Genomic DNA, 20759 nt, shown 5'->3' on the forward strand with positions numbered 1-20759 from the left:
AGAGATAGAGCATGAGCAAGGTGGGGCAGAGAGACAGAGGGAGACACAGAATCTGAAGCAGGATCCAGGCTCTGAGCTATCAGCACAGAATCCGATGCAGGGCTCAAATTGATGAGCTGCAAAATCATGATCTGAGCCGAAGTCAGATGTTTAACTTACTGAGCCACCCAGGCACTCCAAATATTTAATGCTTATTGAATAACAACAACAAAATTGATGCACAAAAATATAAAATATAAAGAACAAGGAAAAAATAATGAAAAGCATACTACAAAGCAGGAGTAATCACTGTAAAATTTTTCATGTGTATCTTTCCAGATTTTTCTAAGTATATACAAATACAATAATATAAAAATTAAATCAATTTCTGAAATAGTTTTGTAAGTACTTCATTTAAAATATATGGTGAACATCTTTCTCCATCCACAAGTGTCTATAAATATAGATCTAGAATAATTTTTAATAACTATATAGATTCCATTTTGAAGATGTGTTCTACACTTAAATCTACACTTAAAAATAGAAGAAAATATATTATAAATATATGAATATCTACATGTACTAAAAAATGGTAGACACCAAATGCTTAGAACTTTTTCTCTAAATTTTATTACTGCCTTCTATCCTTCATAATGTAACTGGGACAGATGGTCAGAGAAGAAGATTTTGTATATTCTTGTACTCTGAAAGTAGCCAAGAGGAAATTGCCATGTGAATATACTTCTAAAGCTTTTTGTTATGGTGAATTTCAAACAAACAAGTAAAAAAAAAAAAGTAACTCAATGAACCCCCATTTATCCATCACCTGGTTTCAGCACAGTCCATTTTGTTTCTTTGTCCAGTCATTATACTACCCCTTACTTGAAGCAGTCCCAGATATCACATCATTTCATTCTCAAACATTTCACTGTGGGTCTCTAACTATAATACCATTATCACCATTTTAATATTTTTGTTGGGTTTCAGAGAAGGAGTGTCACAATGATGGTCCAAAATGGCCAAACATAATTAAAGAAGAGGTACTTTTTCTGGTTGCCGTACTCACCTTCTACAAAAGATTTAAAAATGGGATACTTGGTTTTATTGGACCATTTTATGTGAAGTGATTTCAAAATCTTTTAGAAAGGAATCATTTAAAGATCTATAGGGTTTCTAGAAGTTCGACTGCTTAAACAATGTGTGGCATTGAGGAGATAAATTAGCTAAGGACTCTGCATTTGAAGTTTAAATTTGAGCAGAAATAGTCATTCAGTTTTGAGGAAGAGAAAATCACAAGGTTTTTAAGCCTTTTTTCTTTTATTTTTTAAGCCTTTTTTTTTTTTCGTTTTTTTTAAATTTATTTTTGGGACAGAGAGAGACAGAGCATGAACGGGGGAGGGGCAGAGAGAGAGGGAGACACAGAATCGGAAACAGGCTCCAGGCTCCGAGCCATCAGCCCAGAGCCTGACGCGGGGCTCGAACTCACGGACCGCGAGATCGTGACCTGGCTGAAGTCGAACGCCCAACCGACTGAGCCACCCAGGCGCCCCTTTAAGCCTTTTTTTTTTTTTTTTTTTTTTTTTTCAACGTTTTTTATTTATTTTTGGGACAGAGAGAGACAGAGCATGAACAGGGGAGGGGCAGAGAGAGAGGGAGACACAGAATCGGAAACAGGCTCCAGGCTCCGAGCCATCGGCCCAGAGCCCGACCCGGGGCTCGAACTCACGGACCGCGAGATCGTGACCTGGCTGAAGTCGGACGCTTAACCGACTGCGCCACCCAGGCGCCCCTAAGCCTTTTTTTTAAAGTTTATTCATTTATTATTTCTGAGAGATAAAGAGAGCACAGTGGGGGAGGGGCAGAGAGCAAGAGAGGGAAACACAGAATCCCAAGCAGGTTCCAGGCTCTGAGCTGTCAGCACAGAGCCTGATGTGGGCTCGAAGTCAGATGCTTAACTGACTGAGCCACCCAGGTGCCCCAAGCCTTTTTTTTTAAAGATAGCTTTAGAAAATCCTGATTCTTGGGGTGCCTGGGTGGCTCAGTTGAACACCCCACTCTTGTCTCACAATTTGTAGGTTCAAGCCCTGCGTCCAGCTCTGCACTGACAGCACAGAGCAGAGCCTGCTTGGGATCCTCTCTCTCCTTCTCTCTCTGCTTTTCCCCTGCTCATGCTCTCTATCTCAAATAAACTTAAAAAAAAAAAAAAAAAAGAAAATCCTGATCCTTAAACCTGGACACATGCTTCCTCGTTTGATGCCTTGTCAAGTGTATTTAGGGCATAGGAGGATTTGCTTCTCATGGCCCAACACTGGGAATCAAAGCATCATCTGAGAGTTCAATCTTTAGGCTGGCTGGTCTTCATCACCCATAGGTATATATAGTCAACCTAGACTGTGAAATTCATCTGCATGTAATAATTATTTAATATTTTCCATGTGCAATGCACTCTCTTTGACCCTTTCAGGTGCACCTGTTCACATAATTCCCACCGCAACCCTGTAGAGAAGGTATCATTACTTATACTGACTGAGGGTCACACAAGTTATGGCCTAAGAGCATGCATGTAATAAATGGTGGGACAAGGATTCAACCCGCATCTTTTCATGGCCCACGCTGCCTGTTGGCAAGAATAAATAGTAAGCAAAGAGAATAATTACTGTTTTAATTTAAAGATGTCCAGTAAACACAGTGATGAGCACAGCATACTACTGTTCAAAATATATCACTAGAAGCATCCCATTTGCCCGAAGTTCTTGATAAATGCAATAATTCCTGAGGGTCAGTCCACACATCACTTCCTTATTCTCTGTGTCTCAGAAGTCTCTGAGTTTCAGCCATTACCTCTGTGCCACAACTGGTCCAGTGCCTTCATCTCTAACTCTGTCCTCCTGATTTGTGTCTGGAGATTTGGCTCCACTCTTCTACCTGAATGTCTTCATGGAGTATTGAAACTCGATATATGCAGATACCTCTTCTCTCAACTCTCCCAATCCTTAGTTTTTCTTCTTTTATCTATTTCCTTTTTTTTTTTTTCTATTTATTTTTGAGACAGAGACAGAGCATGAACGGGGGAGGGGCGGAGAGAGAGGGAGATACAGAATGGGAAGCAGGCTCCAGGCTCTGAGCCATCAGCCCAGAGCCCGACGCGGGGCTCGAACTCACGGACCGCGAGATCGTGACCTGAGCCGAAGTCGGCCGCTCAACCGACTGAGCCACCCAGGCGCCCCATCTATTTCCTTTTTTTTATGTTTACTTATTTATTTTTGAGACAGAGAGAGAGTGGGAGAGCACAAGTGGGGAAAGGGCAGAGAGAGAGAGAGGGAGGGAGAGAGAGAGAGAGAGAGAGAGAGAGAGAGAGAGAGAATTTGAAACAGGTTGCAGACTCTGAGCTGTCAGCACAGAGTCCAATGTGGGGCTCGAACCCACAAACCATGAGATCATGACCTAGGCTGAAGTCAGATGCTTAACCAACTAAGCCACCCAGCCGCCTCTACCTATTTCTGGTAAGAGCACCAACATTTTCTCAGTAAATGAAGCCTGGAATTTTGGTGCCATTTTTGTTTCTTCTCACATATGTTGCAACTTGTGCAACTTGTAGGTCCAGCCTACAACAACATCTTATAACCATTCTGGCCAAGTCATTTGTACTGTTATCAACCTCGCTTATTGTTTTCTTTTTAAAAAAGAGGTCAACTGATTTTAGAAACAGATAAAGGAAATACAATTGATCCTTGAACAACGTGGGTTTAAATTTACACATGAATTTTTTTCAGTAAATACAGCACAATACTATAAATGTGTTTTCCTTATGATTTTCTTAACAACATTTTCTTTTCTCTAGCGTAGTTTATTGTAAGAATACAGTATATAATCCACATAACATACACAATATGTTAATTATGTTATTGGTAAAGTTTCTGGTCAATAGTAGGCTATTAGTAGTTAAGTTTTTGGGGAGCCAAAAGTTAATCAGATTTTTGACCATGCAGGGTTTAGGGGCACTTATTGTTAACTGTACCCCTGAGGGTTAACTGTAATGATAAAAAAAAATTTGAAGGTAGGGGGCACCTGGGTGGCTAAGTCGGTTAAGAGTCTGACTCTTGATTTCAGCTCAGGTCATGATCTCATGGTCATGAAATCAAGCCTGGGATCAGGCTCTGGGCTGGGCATGGAGCCTGCATTAGATTCAGTCTCTCTCTCTCTCTCTCTCTCTCTCTCTCTCTCTCTCTCTCTCTCTCTCTCTCTCTCTTTCTCCCCCTCTTCCCCCTCCCCTGCTTGTGTGCATGATCTCTTTCTCAAAAAAAAAAAAAAAAGAAAAAAAATTACAAGTGGGAAACATAATCAAAGCAAGTATCCTTCCGTCCCTGTCTCCTAGTTTTCTAGTTCCCTTCTACAGAAACAACTACAGTTAACCAGATTCTTGTGTATATTCATGTATCTTATGATATATGTCTATATACATATAGAGTTATCTGTATTTCCCTTCATAAATGATAGCATTCTATGTATGTTGTTTTTTCTTTCACTTGACATCTCATAGAAGTCATTTCAGATCCGTACGTGTAACAGTAATGACAGCTATCATTTGTTGAATGTTTGCAATGAGTAATGAATGGTTCTGAGCACCTTCCACATGTTTCCTCTTGCAATGTTCATCCTGATCCTGGGAGGTACTATTATTATCTCTGTTCTAGAACTGAGAAAACAGAAGTATAGGGGTGTTGTATGAGCTTCACAAGCTCCCACAGGTATTAGGGCCAAGCTAGGGCTTGAACTCATGTGAACAAGATTGCTCCCCACTGCTGCTCTTACCTGTCAGCTCCATCCACACCCCTAGCTTCGTCTCAGAGGCAAGAACTATGGTTGCGCAGCTGTTCAACTGCCCACCCTTGCTCCTGAGCAAGTGTGATTTCCAACTCCTCTGACCCTCATGTCAGTCAAGAATCTCTCTCCAGGCATTTATGCTAATCTTTCATGAGTGCTACCCTGCACTGTGGAGTGGGCTAAGCAAATCATTTTGTTTCTCCTTTTAAATTCCCCTTTTAATCCTCTTTGGTCAGGAAATAAGGAGTTTCCTTAACTCACAACCCCTTTTTACCTAGAGCTGTGTTAGTTGTGAAGCAGTATTTACTAGTTTAAGGATTTTAAGCAAAAATAACATTAAGGCCAATCAAAATGTTTTGACTTATGAGGGTGCTTAGATGGCTCAGTCGGTTAAGCGTCCGACTCTTGATTTCAGCTCAGGTCATGATCCCAGGGTCGTGAGTTGGAGCCCCACGTTGGGCTTTATGCTGATAGCACGCGGAGCCTGCTTGGAAGTCTCTCCTCTCTCTCTCTGCCCTTCTCCTTGCTCGCATGTGTACTTTCTTGCTCTCAAAATAAATCAACTTAAAAACATGTTTTGACTTATGGATTTGGGATCTCTTGTATATATGAAGCTGCTGAAGTAAGAATCATAGCTGAGCTCATTTTGACAATGAATAAACAAGTTTGGAGAGTGCAGCTTCTTCTGAATGGAACACATCAATATCCCTATGTGGGTTAGGGTAGATCAGCTTCCTATGAAAGTCTGTCTTCTTTTTCTTTTTATTATATGGTATCTAGTACATGGAAAGTTTTATGCACATGTGCATTTGTGACTTTTAAAGCCTATGATTAAATGAAGACCCATGCACCTGCCATCCAGTTTATGAACCTGCACATTGCCAACACTATTGCAGTTACCTTGCCTCTCCCAATCCTATCACTTGCCTCCCCCTAAGGTAACCGCTATTCTGAGTTATCACTTTCTTGCTTTTTACAAATTAAGGTTTTATATATCTGTGTATCTTTTTTAAAAGTTTATTTATTTTGAGAGAGAGACAGCACGAGTGGGGGAGGGGCAGAGAGAGGGAGAGAGAGAGAATCCCAAGCAGGCTCCGCACTGACAATGCAGAGCCCAACGTGGGGCTCAAACTCACGAAACTGTGAGATCATGACCTGAGCTGAAACCAAGAGTCAGATGCTTAGCCGACTGAACCACCCAGGCACTTCCAAATATCTGTGTATCTTAATATATTGGTTACTTTTGCTTATTTTTAAATGAATGTTTTCTTAAACTTTATTTATTTTTTTTGCCTAAGTGTCCAAGAATATATCTGTGTGTGAAACAGTTGCGAAGACTTCCTTTTCTGTATTTAACTCCATTTGAAGTAATTATGTCTGGGATGGAATCAGGCATTGGATTGAAGCAGAACTGGGGAGTGGAAATGCTATACCTGGTTAAGGAATTTATGTATCTCTAAATGGATGTAATAGATGAAGTTCAGAAGCTTACAGAGAAAATGGGACTGATAATGTTGTTTGCATGGCGTGGGGCCACATAGTCTGTTGATGTACAGCAGGTATGGTAAATGAAAATGATAAATAACCAGCCCTACATAGCATGTTTATCCCCTGGTTCCCACTTGGTAGTAGCACTGACTTTGTAACTGTTGATGACGTTTGTGACATTAATGGCAGTATTAGGGAATGATTGAGAGTGTGGACTCTGGAGCCAGATGTCTTGGGTCTGAATCAGTGCTGCACCACTTCATAGCCATTTGACTTTGAGCTTTGGACTCTTTGTCAGTAAAGGGGAATGAAGATAATACCTGCCCCATTGGGTCATGGGCAATAGGGTAGCTATCAGCTATTGTTGCTGTGATCATCTGGTATAAAAGTGTACATGTATTTGGCATGAGGCATTGTAGAATAGTTGAAAAAATGTTAGACTGCCTTGATTTAGTTCCTGGATGTACTGCTTAGTTGGGGGACCTCAGGAGTGGAATCTTTTGGAACTTTCGTTTCTTTCTCTATAAATGTACTGCATGTGTTGGTTATGAAGACAAAAGCATGTGAGTGGCTATCTCGGTTAACAAATGATACTTCTGTTGTTTTTTAGGGTTCGTGGGTTTGCGTAACAACTCAGTGACTTACGTGGTTTCTTAGTCATCAGGTGTAACACTGAACTGCTGTTAGCTTTATTTTATTTAATTTTTGTTTGTTTTCAGGTTTCAACTTTTTAAAGTTTATTTATTTATTTATTTATTTATTTATTTATTTATTTATAATGAGAGAGAAAGAAAGAGAGTGAGCATGAGCGGGGGGGGGGGGGGTGGTGGGCAGAGAGAGAGAGGGAAAGAGAGAGAGCAGGCTCTGCTCTGTCAGCGAGAAGCCCCATGTGGGGCTAGAACTAACGAACCGTGAGATCATGACCTAAGCCGAAACCAAGAGTTGGGCGCTTAACTGACTGAGCCACCCAGGCACCCCCAGGTTTCAACTTTTTAATAAGTTCTGTGAAGGATATCCTGAATGCTGGATAAGACACAACAGAGTATTTTTTTTCTTCCAGTATTAAAAAAAAAGTGACATTCACAAATGTCATTTTTTAAAGAAAGTTTTATGTAGTTAAGGTGATGACCTTGAATTAAAAAACACCTCTAATCATGTTCTTGATTTCTTGTAGTTGCATTTGGAAATTGCTTCCTGGTCATGATAAACATTATGTACAGGCTCTTAAAATGTCTCTAAGTGTACATTATTATTATTATTATTTTTTTAATTTTTTTTTAAGGTTTTATTTATTTTTGAGACAGAGAGAGACAGAGCATGAACGGGGGAGGGGCAGAGAGACAGGGAGACACAGAATCGGAAGCAGGCTCCAGGCTCCGAGCCATCAGCCCAGAGCCCGACACGGGGCTCGAACTCAGGGACCTCGAGATCGTGACCTGAGCCGAAGTCGGTCGCCCAACCGACTGAGCCACCCAGGCGCCCCTATTATTTTTTTTTAAAAGCACTCTGGCCAAACTTTTTTTTTTTTTTTACCAGAATCAGTAATCCTGAGAGCCCAAACTAAAAACGTGGTAAAAGGAAAATACCCAAACTTAATAAATGTCCTAGGATTTGTCTTTAAGTGGGAGAAGATTTTTAAAAAACACATGAAGCTTTCTAAAAGGTCTTTAACAAGCTACCTTGGGAGCTCAGTTTAAAAATAGAAGTTGATGCACTAACACAGATGTTTCAGTGCAGCTCTAAAAATCTTTATAAGTACAGCCATTTGGAAGGATGATCCTGGATCAGAAGTTTTATTCCTTGTGTCGCTACCACATTAGGTGCACATGCCTGAACTTGGAGGTCAAAATTGTCTCTGTCGTTTCCTCCTGAGTAGCGGTCATAACCACCCGGCTTCTACCACCAGTCTCTGGGCCTTCCACATCCATATCCATATCCTCCAGGCCGCTGTCATATCTGCCACTCCCATAGCTCTGGTCCCTACCACCTCTAGAGTAGCTGCAACCACGCCCGTGGGCCCCAAAGGCACCGCCTCCAGTTCCCCTAGCTAACTTGCCCAGGTGATCCACACAGATCTGGCGACCATCCAGAGACTCTCCATTCATGGCTCCCATGGCATCTGAGGCATGCTCTGGACTGGTGAAGGTGGTAAAACCAAAACCCCAGAATCGCTGAATCTCACGGCCCTTGACAATGACCCCCTCAGAAATAGGACCAAACCGGGGCGCCTGGGTGGCGCAGTCGGTTAAGCGTCCGACTTCAGCCAGGTCACGATCTCGCGGTCCGTGAGTTCGAGCCCCGCGTCAGGCTCTGGGCTGATGGCTCGGAGCCTGGAGCCTGTTTCCGATTCTGTGTCTCCCTCTCTCTCTGCCCCTCCCCCATTCATGCTCTGTCTCTCTCTGTCCCAAAAATAAATAAAAAACGTTGAAAAAAAAATTAAAAAAAAAAAAAAAAAAAAAAAAGAAATAGGACCAAACCTACTGAAGTGGTCTTCCAGAGTCTGCTCGTCAGAGTTGAAGTTGAGCCCTCCCACAAAAAGCGTCCCTTGTTCAGAAGACATGGCAATGAGTTCAAGTACGGCAAATTAAGCGAAAGGACCAGAAGAACAGCTACCATCGAGGAGCTTATGAACGAAGGGAGTCAAACCATTCTAGAATCAAATTAAGTTGGTTGCTTAGCATTTGGAATAATGATTAGAAAGATAATATAAGCTTCTGCAACCTTTATTTTAGGGAGGTTAAAATATTTTCCCTTAGTAAGAGGAACTTTTGTTAGTAGACTTTATTTTTTGGAGCAATTTTAGGTTCACAGCAAAATTGAAAGAAAAATACAGACGGCTCCCATATATCACCCCCACCCCACATGCACAGCCCTCCCATTATCAACACCCCCCTGCCCCCGCCACCAGAGTGGTACATTTGTTATCATCAGTGAATCTATACTGACACATCATTATCACCCAAAGTCTATAGTTTCCATTAGAATCCACTCTTGGTATTATATATTCTATGGATTTTGACAAATGTATAATGATATGTATTCACTATTATAGTATCATTTAGAGAAGTTTCACTGCCTTCAAAATCCTCTGTGCTCTGCCTATTCACCCCTCTCTCCCTTAATCCCTGGCAACCACTGATCTTTTTACTGTCACCACAGTTTTACCTTCTCCAGAACACCATGTATTTGGAATCATGTAGTATGTAGCCTTTTCAGATTGGCTTCTTTCAAGTAAAAGAAAAATTTTAACCTCTAAATTCTGTTTGTCTAGGGGTGCCTGGATGGCTCAGTCGGTTGAGCGTCTGACTCTTGTTTTTGGCTCAGGTCATGATCTCACAGTTTATGGGATGAGCCCTGTGTCGTCAGCATAGACACTGTTTGTGATTCTCTTTCTCCCTCTCTTTCTGCTCTTACCCTGCTTGCACACACATGCGCTCATTCTCTCTCTCTCTCTCTCAAAAAACAAAATAAACATTTAAATTCTGTTTGTCTAGAAAAAATATATCTCAGCAGCTTGCCCTCTCGAACTCAATAGGCAGTTTCCTTCAAGGGGCTGGGAGACAGGAAGGGGAATTGTGCCCTGCAAACCAGATCATCAGCCGGCTCCAAGGCTTAGCAGGCTGACATGTTGCAACCACATTCGCCTTCACACCTTCCTTCTCATGATATTTTTAACTGTATTGGACTAAGTCCACAGTGTAGAGTTATAAATAAGGCTGGGTGGAGACACATGGACAAGCTAATGATTAGGTACCTCTTCAAACCTGTGTCCTTAAATATTTATTCCATGCTTATTCATTGGAGAGGCTGAGTGGTGTGTGTGTGTGGGAAGACAGAAAAGGAAGCAAGTTGGCTGGGCCTGGCACAGCCCATTTAGCAGGATAAAACTCACTGTTAATCAGTCCTTAAAAATCAGCTTGGCGATATCAGTTGTTACTAAATCTCATCAACTACACCCTCCCCTGGTAGCTTATTAAAACATTTCTTCCAGTCAGGAGCAATTTCTGACTTGATATACACCCCACCATCTTGATATACATCCCACCGTTTTATAGTATGTCTTACAGATTTGTGCTCCCAGCAAGTGCCCAACCGACTATTGCTCACCCAACGTGGTCATTGGTGGAAGTTAGGCAAAATTGGCTTTTCTTTCTCTATCTGGAGTTGCAGTGCAACTTGGCCCTGTCCCAGTTGGAGAAGACCGCACTGTTTCCATCTAGGTGGCTGTGATGTTGTTCACAGAAAGATGACTGAAAAGCTTCACTTACCACTTTCTTTTCTGCCTCCTCGTCTGGGAGATAAAGGGTGGAAAATGAGTAGGAGAAGAAAGACCTAAGTATTACAAAAGGAAGGACCTGGGGCTGGACGCTCAGCCAGAACAGTATCTCTGAACACCCGGCAGGCCAGTCGCCTAGGGCAGAGAAATTGGCAACCATTTTCAGTAAAAGCCTGGACACTATTTTAGGCCTTATGGGTCAAATGGCCTCAGTCACACCTACTCAACTCGGCAATTTAAAAAAAAATTTAAATGTTTATTTATTTTTAATGTTTATTTGTTTTTGAGAGAGAGAGAGAGGCAGAGCGTGAGCAGGGGAGGGGCAGAGAGAGAGAGAGAGAGAGACAGAATCCGAAGCAGGCTCCAGGCTCTGAGCTGTCCGCACAGAGCCCAACGTGGGGCTCGAACTCACGAACCATGAGATCATGACCTGAGCCAAAGTTGGACGCTCAACCGACTGAGCCACCCAGGTGCCCCTCAACTCTATTATAGCATGAAAGCTGCCATATATGATTTGTAAAGGAATGGGCATGGTTGTGCTCCAATGAAACTTCATTTATTGACACATGTCCATTCTTAGCTCCCTGGCCAGACGAAATCAGGCAATGAGCTGCATTTGACCCATGGGTTGTAGTTTGCTGACCTTGTCTAGGAAAATATAGGCAACCTGAAGTTGGTCAGTGTGACAGTGTCTGTGCTGCCTGCGTATTCTCTGCGGAGATCCTTTTTGTGCTCACTTGGTAAAGCTCAGTGGAAAATAACTTTGGAAATGCTAGGTGAATCCAAGGAGTGGGAATTTTGCTGAGGTTTGGGTAGTACAGGAGAAGCATTCCCCCTGGAGGCCAGCTGGGATAGTGGCAGAAATGAGCACGGCGAGGATGACAGGGCTATGGGAGACTGAGGGCCTCACTCGGGAATTGCTGACTTTCATTCTCTGCTAATACCTCGGAGGTTCTGTGTTTGGTTTTAACAAAGGCAGCCGGTCTTAATCTCCACACATGTTCTTACTGATAATGAAACTATATGATTTCTATCTCTAAGAACTTTCATTGAGGCATTTTGTTGGCATTTTTAAAAAACATTTTTTGGTATATTTTAGTTATGTGAATGTTGTTAACTTTGTTGGAAGGGTAATGGTCTCTTAAATGGATGGAGCTTTTAACCTTGAGGATGAGATGTGCCTGCAAATGCATACTCCTAGGCCCACGATTCATTAATTTTTAGGTGGCAAATAGTTATTGTTAATAATTTATTTCATGTTTATTTATTTTTGCATATTTGATCATCTGCCATGATTTTGATCACCAGGATCCTTACTACAGATTTAATGACCTTAAGTACAGATGGATCTCCTTGGATAACTGGACCTATAGCAAGAAATTTCAAATCCCCTTTAACATTAGGTATGTATGTGTGTGTGTCTATATCTACATCTGTATTTATTTAGTTATTGTTATTGAGCTTTCCTTCTTTCTGTCTCTGGAATAATCTTTTGTTTGTTTAGGCTGCATGTAAGAGAATTGTCAGACTAAAGCCTTGACCTATAAAAGTGAATATATAATTTATGTTTTGATTTGTATATAATGGTGCCACTGATCATTAGTCATGAAATTATGTCTTGTTCAGTGGTTTTAATGGAGTCACCTACACCTAGTCAGTTCTCTTATTTGCATTTCCTTCTATGTGTACCCTCCCCTCCCTATGATCAATAGAATGTGTATATTTACAATTTGTCAAGTAGGATCAGAGATCCGTCATTTATTCCATGTGGTGTTAACCAGCCATCAAGGCCGTGGCATTGGCCTTATATTATGTTGTGAAGCCACGAGGAAAAACAGTATAATTTCAGTAATGTTCCACGTAGCAGAATGTAACCCAGTTATATCTACCACCATTATTGCTAAATAAAAAAAAATCCTCTGTCCCTTTTGTATGACTTTTTTTGGGTAATTATTTAACAGCCTGCTAAAAGAGAAATAAAACCAGAATATGGTGCTCAACATCAACATTGCTGTGCTCCATGTTCGCGTTTGCAGATAATACTTAAAATATCTCTGTTAAGGGTCCTCTTTCATTTGAATTCAGCATTTCCAAAATGTAAGCAATTGACTGTCCCACTTAAAGCTTCCTTTATATTCTAACAGTCTCATTGCTTCTCTTAATGTAACAACCCTTTTCTGATCCTCTATGCCTGAGGTGTTTTGGCTTATAATATCTTTTCTGCATCTCTGTATTCAATCTTCTTCTGCGTTCTGTTAATTTCTGCCTATCATTTCTCTCTTTAAGTTTATTTATTTATTTTGAGAGAGACAGAGACAGTGTGAGCAGGGCAGGCGCACAGAGAGAGAGAGAGAGAGAGAGAGAAAGAGAGAGAGCCCCAAGCAGGCTCTGCACTGCAACACAGAGCCTGCTGTGGGACTTAAACCCATGACACCCTGAGATCATGACCTGAGCCGAAACCAAGAGTCAGACGCTTAACTGACTGAGCTACCCAGGGACCCCATCTTTTAAAAAAAATTTTATTTTAGAGAGAGAAAGAGTGAGCAGGGGAGAGGCACAGAGAGAGAATTTTAAGCAGGATCCATGCTCAGCATAGACCCTGACTTGGGACTCGATCCCACAACCCTGGCTGGAATCATGACCTGAGCTGAAATCAAAGTCAGATGCTCACCCGACTGAGCCACCCAGGTGTCCCTCATTTTTCTTGATTCAGCCCCTTTCTCCTCATTTCCAGTTACCATGTTTGCCTAGGCCTTTGTTAGTAAGTGCCTGCAGTTAGGCCAAAGCTGCATAACTAAATTTCTTGCTTTGTCTTTTTATTCTTCACTCTTTTTTTAAAAAAAAAATTTTTTTTTAACGTTTTATTTATTTTTGAGACAGGGAGAGACAGAGCATGAACAGGGGAGGGTCAGAGAGAGGGAGACACAGAATCTGAAACAGGCTCCAGGCTCCGAGCTGTCAGCACAGAGCCTGACGCGGGGCTCGAACTCACGGACCGTGAGATCATGACCTGAGCTGAAGTCGGCCGCTTAACTGACTGAGCCACCCAGGCGCCCCTATTCTTCACTCTTGTATATAGAAACATTAGACTTATCTTCCCCAAATATTGGTTTTGCCCATGACATTCTTGCTCAAGAACGACAGTGTCTTCCTTTTAATTGGTAAAGCCAATTTAATCTTATTTGCTTGTGTGTGAAAATACTGCTTAATGTTGCCTATTCCTGTTCCACTTCCTGTGCCCTGCTGCCCTCTTGCCCTGCTGACTTGACCAGATTTCTCCCTTTAGCGCTCCTAGCACAAGTCCTGCACCTGCACCTACCATGTTATCTTAATGTTGATGTCGTTTGCACTTCCTTGTTTGGAGTTTGCTCTTCCTCCAGGGTCTACCTTTTACCTAGACATTTTCTACTCATTAAAAAAAAAAAAAAGGAACAACTTTATTGAGACCTAATTCACACACTATACATTCACCCTTTTAAAGGATACAATTCAGGGGTGCCTGGGTGGCTCAGTCAGTTAGGTGTCTGACTTAAGCTCAGGTCAGGATCTCATGGTTCATGAGTTTGAGCCCTGTGTCGGACTCTTGCTGACAACTCAGAGCCTGGATCCTGCCTTGAATTCTGTATCTTTCCCTCTCTCGCACTTGTGCTGTCTCTTTCTCTCAAAAATAAATAAACCTTTAAAAAAAGTATACAATTCAGTAGTTTTTAGTATATTCAAAGAGTTGTGCCACCATTGATCACTATAATCAGTTTTAGAATTTTCCTCACTTCAAAGAGAAAATCGTACCCATTACCAGTCATTCCCCATTCCCAACGTCCCCACCCCCTCATCCCTATCCCAGCACTAGGCAGCTGCCAATTTATTTTCTGTGGATTTATCTCTTCTGGAAATCTCATATAAATGGAATTATACAATATGTGGACCTTTGTGACTTCCTTCTTTCACTTAGCATAATGTTTTCAAAGTTCATCCATGTCGTCACATTCACCAGTACTTTATTTCTTTTTATTGCTAAATAATATTTTATTGCACGGTTATACTACATTTATCCTATTCTTTAAGTTCTTGTTTCTTTCTTGAAGTCTTTCCTTGTGACATAAGCTCCGATAGCACATATAGTCTGTCCAACAAGACTGTACTATAAACCAGAAGAGATGGAAAATTTTCTCTTTTTTTTCCCTGTGTTTTTGGCTTGAATGGCAACTAGACTGCAGATTCCTTAAATTCAGAGAGTGTTTTAGTTCCCTGTAAAGCTTAGCAGAGTGCCGAGCCCATAATAGGTATTCATAGATACTTGTTAGTTTGTTAATGTTTTCTCTTAGTGTCAGTAAATGTAATGGTTTGTGAAAAAAAATTTTTTTAATGCTGATTTTTGACAGAGGGAGAGCGTGGGGAGGGGCAGAGAGAGAGGGAGACAGAATCCCAAGCAGGCTCTGTGTTGTCAGCACAGAGCCCGATGCAGGGCTCGAATTCATGGACTGCGAGATCATGACCTGAGCAGAAATCAAGAGTTGGACACTTAACCGACTGAGCCACTCAGATGCTCCTGTGAAAATGTCTTATGTCTACTATTTAACTTGATTCTCATAAGTACTTTGTGAAGTCCTAAAAAAAGTCAGTGCATTCGGAAATTATAAGCTATGCTCGTGACTTTATAAGGCAATTGAAACATTATGGAGAAAGATAAACCAGAGCACTCAACAGAAAAATGTATTAAACCAATACTTATGAAAATTTCATTGAAAATTGAATTTTAAGAATGTGTATTTTCAGGGGTGTCTGGATGGCTCAGTGGGTTGAACATCCGACTTTGGCTCAGGTCATGATCTCATGGTTTGTGAGTTCGAGCCCTGCCTTGGACTCTGTGCTGACAGCGCAGAGCCAGGAGCTTACTTCAGATTCTGTGTGTGTCTCTCTCTCTGCCTCTCCTCTGCTCTGCCTCTCTCAAAAATAAACATTAAATTTTTTTTAAAAAAGAATGTTTATTTTCTGTGAAATATTTATACCTTTAGTTTTAACCAATAAAAAAGATTTATCAGGGCACCTGGGTGGCTCAGTCAGTTGGTTAAGCATCCGACTTTGGCTCAGGTTATGATCTCGTGGTTCGTGAGTTCGAACTCCGCGTCAGGCTCTGTGCTAACAGCTCAGAGCTTGGAGCGTGCTTTGGATTCTGTGTTTCCCTCTCTCTCTGTCCCACCCCTGCTCATGTTCTCTCTCTTTCTGAAAAACAAATAAACATTAAAAAAATTAAAAAAAAGATTTATCTAAGCTAATGTTTTACACATCTTGTTTAAAATTTTTTCTCTTTTTTTAGCAAATGGCAAAAAGTAAACCTGATTTTTGAGGGTGTTGATACAGTTGCAAAAATCCTGCTAAATAGTGTTCCTATTGGGAAAACAGACAACATGTTCAAAAGATATGTAAGTATACAGTGACATCAAGTTAAAAGAAACCTCCCTGTATGTGTTTGTGTGTTAATTGTTGTGAGTAGAGAAAGGTAAGTGCATAATTAATTGCCCGTGCAGGTAGGTACAAGCTCTTTGAAGCACTGGGTAAATTACCTTCACACTTGCCACATTGTAGAATGATGAAAACACCACAGACCCTATAGAGTTGTGAAGATTTAATAAGCTAATTATATAAAATGATTGGCACAGTTCTTGGTTCTTGGCATGTGAGAAGTGTTCAACAAATGCTGTTCCCTTCTCTGTTATTTGGTGATCCAGAGTTTCATGAGAATTGACAATCGACAAACTATTAAAAAAGAAAATTCTCCATCCTGTCTGGAATGCTTACATTAAGGTATCATGTTCTCATCTCCCTGCAAGGGTCAACTTTTCAAAACAAAAATAACTTATGACTTAGAAATACATGCTGTTCATACCAGAGAGTCAGGTTGTCCTGAAGCATCTAGGAAATCCTTGGCAGTTCAAGGCCATATGTAAATAGCCAGAGCAGACATTCCAGGGCTAAAGATATTTTCTGCTTGCTCTCTTTGCCTAAGACCATTATCTGTCAGTAAAAATAGAAGGAGAAACCTAGAAATCTACTTTTGGGTAGGAGAATGTGCTCAGTTGTAACCGTAAGCAGGCAACTAAGTTACACTGTTTCAGTGAAGTGCTTTCTTCTGCAAAAAAGGCTAACCCTAAAGATTTCAATTATTTTATGCATCTTTCATACATTTTTGCATATCTATATCTAAAATTTTACACACGGGCCTACTTCCACATCTGTTCTTTCCTTTAATGCAGAGCTTTGATATTACCACTGTGGTTAGAAATGTGAACTCCCTTGAGCTGCGTTTCCAGTCCCCAGTGTTGTATGCGGCGCAGCGGAGCAAAGCTCACACTAGCTACTGGGTGCCTCCAGACTGCCCTCCGCCTGTGCAGAAGGGCCAATGCCACGTCAACTTCATTCGAAAGGTAACAGTCTTGCCAATGGAGGGGGCTTTAGCCTTGATGATGGGAGGTGCTGGTGTGGAAAATGCTTGTTTGAAGACACCCGTCGTATTTCAGAATTTGGGCATCTCTTTCCTGTCTGCTTCATGGTATTGAAAACTTGAAATCAGAACCAGAAGGTTTATGAATTTTTGTGGAGAATCTTTGCCTTCCTAGGTTTCCATCCTGAAGCATGCTTCAGAACTTAGGTAACAACAGAAAAAGAAGAAAAATAGGTGACTGATACTGTAAGTGCACAAAGTATTTTTTAACATTTAGGTTTATCAAACTTTTCACCAGAATGTGAGGTTCATATGTATTAGTGACTCTTGTTACTGGGAAGCCTTCTGCAAATATTAATATATTTGCTGATGTATTCCACATTTTAGTGCTAGGTTCTCATATAATCTAACAAAAATGACAAAATCCACAAGGTGATTATTATTATTATTTTTTTTAGTTTCATCTGACTTTAAATGACTTGAGTTTATTCCAATATGTAGTTGGATTTTCTATGTGGCATTTAGTTTTTGGTTTTTTGTTCTTTACAGTTTATTTATTTATTTTGAGAGAGACAGAGACAGTGCAAGTGGAGGAGGGGCAGAGAGAGGGAAAGAGAGAATCCCAAGCGCAGAGCCCGATTCAAGGCTCGAACTCATGAACTGTGAGACCATGACCTGAGCCGAAACCAAGAGTCAGACATTTAACCAACTGAGCCACCCGGGCGTCCCTGTGGCATTTAGTTTTTGATTTTATTTTTATTTAAGAAATTTTTAATTGTGGTAAAATACGCACAACACACAGCTTGCCATCTTAGCCATTTTTAAGTGTGTAGTTCACTAGTATTAAGTATATTCACTTTGCTGTGAAACCAATCTCAAGAATTGTTTCATGTGGCAAAACTGAAAGCCTATACCCATTAAAAACAGCTCCTTATTTTCCCCTCCAGCCAGCCCCTGGAAACCACCATTCTTTCTGTTTCTGTGAGTTTCACTACTCATCTAAGAGGAATCATACTGTCCTATTCGTCACACAAATCCTATTTGGCTTGTTATGCCTGGCTTATTTCACTTAGTGTGCCGTTCTCCATGTTGTAGCATGTGTCTGAATTTCCTTCCTTTTTAAGCCTGAATAATATTCCATTCTATGGAATGGGTCACTGGAGCCTCCGGTGCCCCAGTGCCCGCGGGTCTCTTTGAGACCCTGCTTTCAGTTCTTTTGCATATATCCCAAGAAGTGGGATACTGGAGTATATGGTAATTCTATTTTTAACTTCTTCAGAAATTGGCATGTAGTTTTAACAACAAATATAATCCTTGGTTTCATTGTGAAGATACAAACTGTATTTTTCCAGTACTTGTTGGCAAAAACCTCAGTTGATAAATTCTGATTATTTACATTAGGTGGCTCTCTTCAGAATGGATGGATTAATCATTAGGTTGTGTTTCCGTAATATAAGTACTAAGGTCAAAATTATACCCCCTCTTGTTTAACTCAACCTAGCTAAAGTTGTGTCAGTACCTTTTTTTTATTTTTTATTTTTATTTATTTATTTTTAAAATTTACATCCAAGTTAGTTAGCATATAATGCAGTAATGTTTTCAGGAGTAGATTCCAGTGATTCATCCCCTATGTATAACACCCAGTACTCATCCCAACAAGTGTCCCCCTTAATGCCCCTTACCCACTTAGCCCATACCCCCCCACAACCCCTCTAGCAACCCTCAGTTTGTTCTCTGTATTTAAGAGTCTCTTATGTTTTGTCCCCCTCCCTGTTTTTATATTATTTTTGCTTTCCTTCCTTTATGTTCATCTGTTTTGTATCTTAAATTCTCATTTGAATGAAGTCATATGATTTTTGTCTTTCTCTGACTGACTAATTTCACTTAGCATAATACCCTCCAGTTCCAGCCACGTAGTTGCAAATGGCAAGATTTCATTCTTTTTGATTGCCGAGTAATACTCCATTGTATGTATATACCACATCTTCTTTACCCATTCATCCATCGATGGACATTTGGGCTCTTTCCATACGTGGCTACTGTTGATAGTGCTGCTATAAACATTGGGGCACATGTGCCCCTTTGAAAGAGCACACCTGTATCCCGTCTTTAAGGACACTTTTAAATTTCAGTTCTGACCTCTATATGGTCTTTCTTTAATCACTTCAAATATTTGGTAGCAATTTGCTTGACTATTTTAGGTGTAGTATCAGTCTCTTAATATAAGCATTTGCTCCTGTTACTATAAAGGAATCATCTGTAACTGAATACTCAGGTATTCAATGGAATACTATGTACTTATACTTCTGTTTATAATTCATCTCTTGTTTCTGGTCTTCGGCATCAAATGGCACAATGGTTTGAATACTTAAGTTTGCACTTTTTCTCTCTCCTTTTCTATCTCTTATCTTCTATCAGAATGAGGACTTCCTGAATCCTAATTTACTTTTCATGTCTTCAATAAAATGATATATATGTTATGCATATATCCATGTAGTATTTTTCCTCTGCCCCTCATTCAATCTGTGGCATTTAAAACACACAGTTTCAGGCTATCCTGATAGAACAAAGCCTTCGTCACTTAAATCAAGAATCAGACCCATGACTCTGCCCTCACAGTGTGTGGAGCACTAACCCTGGGGCAGACTTGCCAGAAGAGTGAATTGTGTCTTATTGTTTCTGGCTATACTGACATGGTCCAGTGGGAAGAGACCTGAATTGGGAGAGCAAGGCAGGAATCTTAGATCTGAATTCTGGATTTATGACCCATAAAGATCTTAGGGAAGTCCATCGTTTGTGAATGGAGCTAATCCCTTCTCTTCTTGACTGTGTCGGTAAGAGCATATAGTGAAATAATAATGTGAATGCACTTTGCATACTGTAGAGTGCTATACAGATATTCAAAATGTAGAGTGGGAGGGGGCTCCTGGGTGGCTCAGTATATTAAGCATCTAATTCTTTATTTCAGCTCAGGTTATGATCTTGCAGTTGTGAGATCCAGCTCCATGTCAGGCTCTTCACTGACAGCGCAGAGCCTGCTTGGGATTCTCTCTCTCTCTCTCTCTCTCTCTCTCTCTGTCCTCTCTCTCCCTCTCTCTCTCTGCCCCTCCCCTGTTCAAGAGCATGCTCTCTCTCTCTCTTTTTCTCTGTCTCTCTCTCAAAGTAAATAAACATTAAAAAAACAAAATGTAGGGTGGTGTTACTACTTATTTTGGAGACTTACTTCTATAATTATAGACTTCTAAGTGTGTAACTGATTATATGCAGTTAGTGGAGTAGAGATATCAGCACAAACCCCCTCTTGTCTCTGCTTCCTTCTCTGTCCTGCCTGGATGGTGGGACCTCTCACTTCAGCTACTCTCTTAGCTATATTCTCCACCATCCTCCTTGTTTTCTACCTACATCTCTGGACATTCCTTCTAAGTTGCTTTATCCAGATCAACCTCCCCCTCTTGGAAGTTATATTATTCATGATTCTTTCTGTTATAGACACTTTCCTTCTCTCATTTTATACCCTGTCTAGACTATCTCATTTAGCTTCACTTCTTCAATAACCAGTCGAATTTCTAATGACTTCTAATATTGTATCTTCAGTCCAGACTTCTCTTCAATTCCAGACCTTATACTGGATTGCCTATCTGGCATCTTCACCTGCCCGATTCCCGGGGACCTAAAGATTCAGGATGTCCAACACTGTGCTTGGATCTAAACCCTTCTCCCAGGGCTCCCTGTCTGGCTGAATGGAATGCC

At 40.8% G+C, this 20759-nt stretch overlaps 1 protein-coding gene across 4 annotated transcripts in view; it reads left to right on the forward strand.

Moving 5' to 3' along the window:
• MANBA (mannosidase beta) overlaps positions 1–20759 on the forward strand; it is a 114544-nt gene that overhangs the window by 6339 nt on the left and 87446 nt on the right. For 3 of the 4 annotated variants that reach the window (XM_058721778.1, XM_058721780.1, XM_058721779.1), the window contains exons 2-4: positions 11876–11970; positions 15885–15990; positions 16822–16992. In XM_058721778.1, coding sequence (XP_058577761.1) covers positions 11876–11970; positions 15885–15990; positions 16822–16992 — 372 coding nt within the window. Of the gene's footprint in view, positions 1–1843; positions 2616–11875; positions 11971–15884; positions 15991–16821; positions 16993–20759 lie in introns of those variants that run through there. The other variant, XM_058721781.1, reaches the window with a different exon arrangement.

This window comes from Neofelis nebulosa, chromosome 3, assembly GCF_028018385.1.
Source record: "Neofelis nebulosa isolate mNeoNeb1 chromosome 3, mNeoNeb1.pri, whole genome shotgun sequence".
Taxonomy (NCBI): Eukaryota; Metazoa; Chordata; class Mammalia; order Carnivora; family Felidae; genus Neofelis; species Neofelis nebulosa.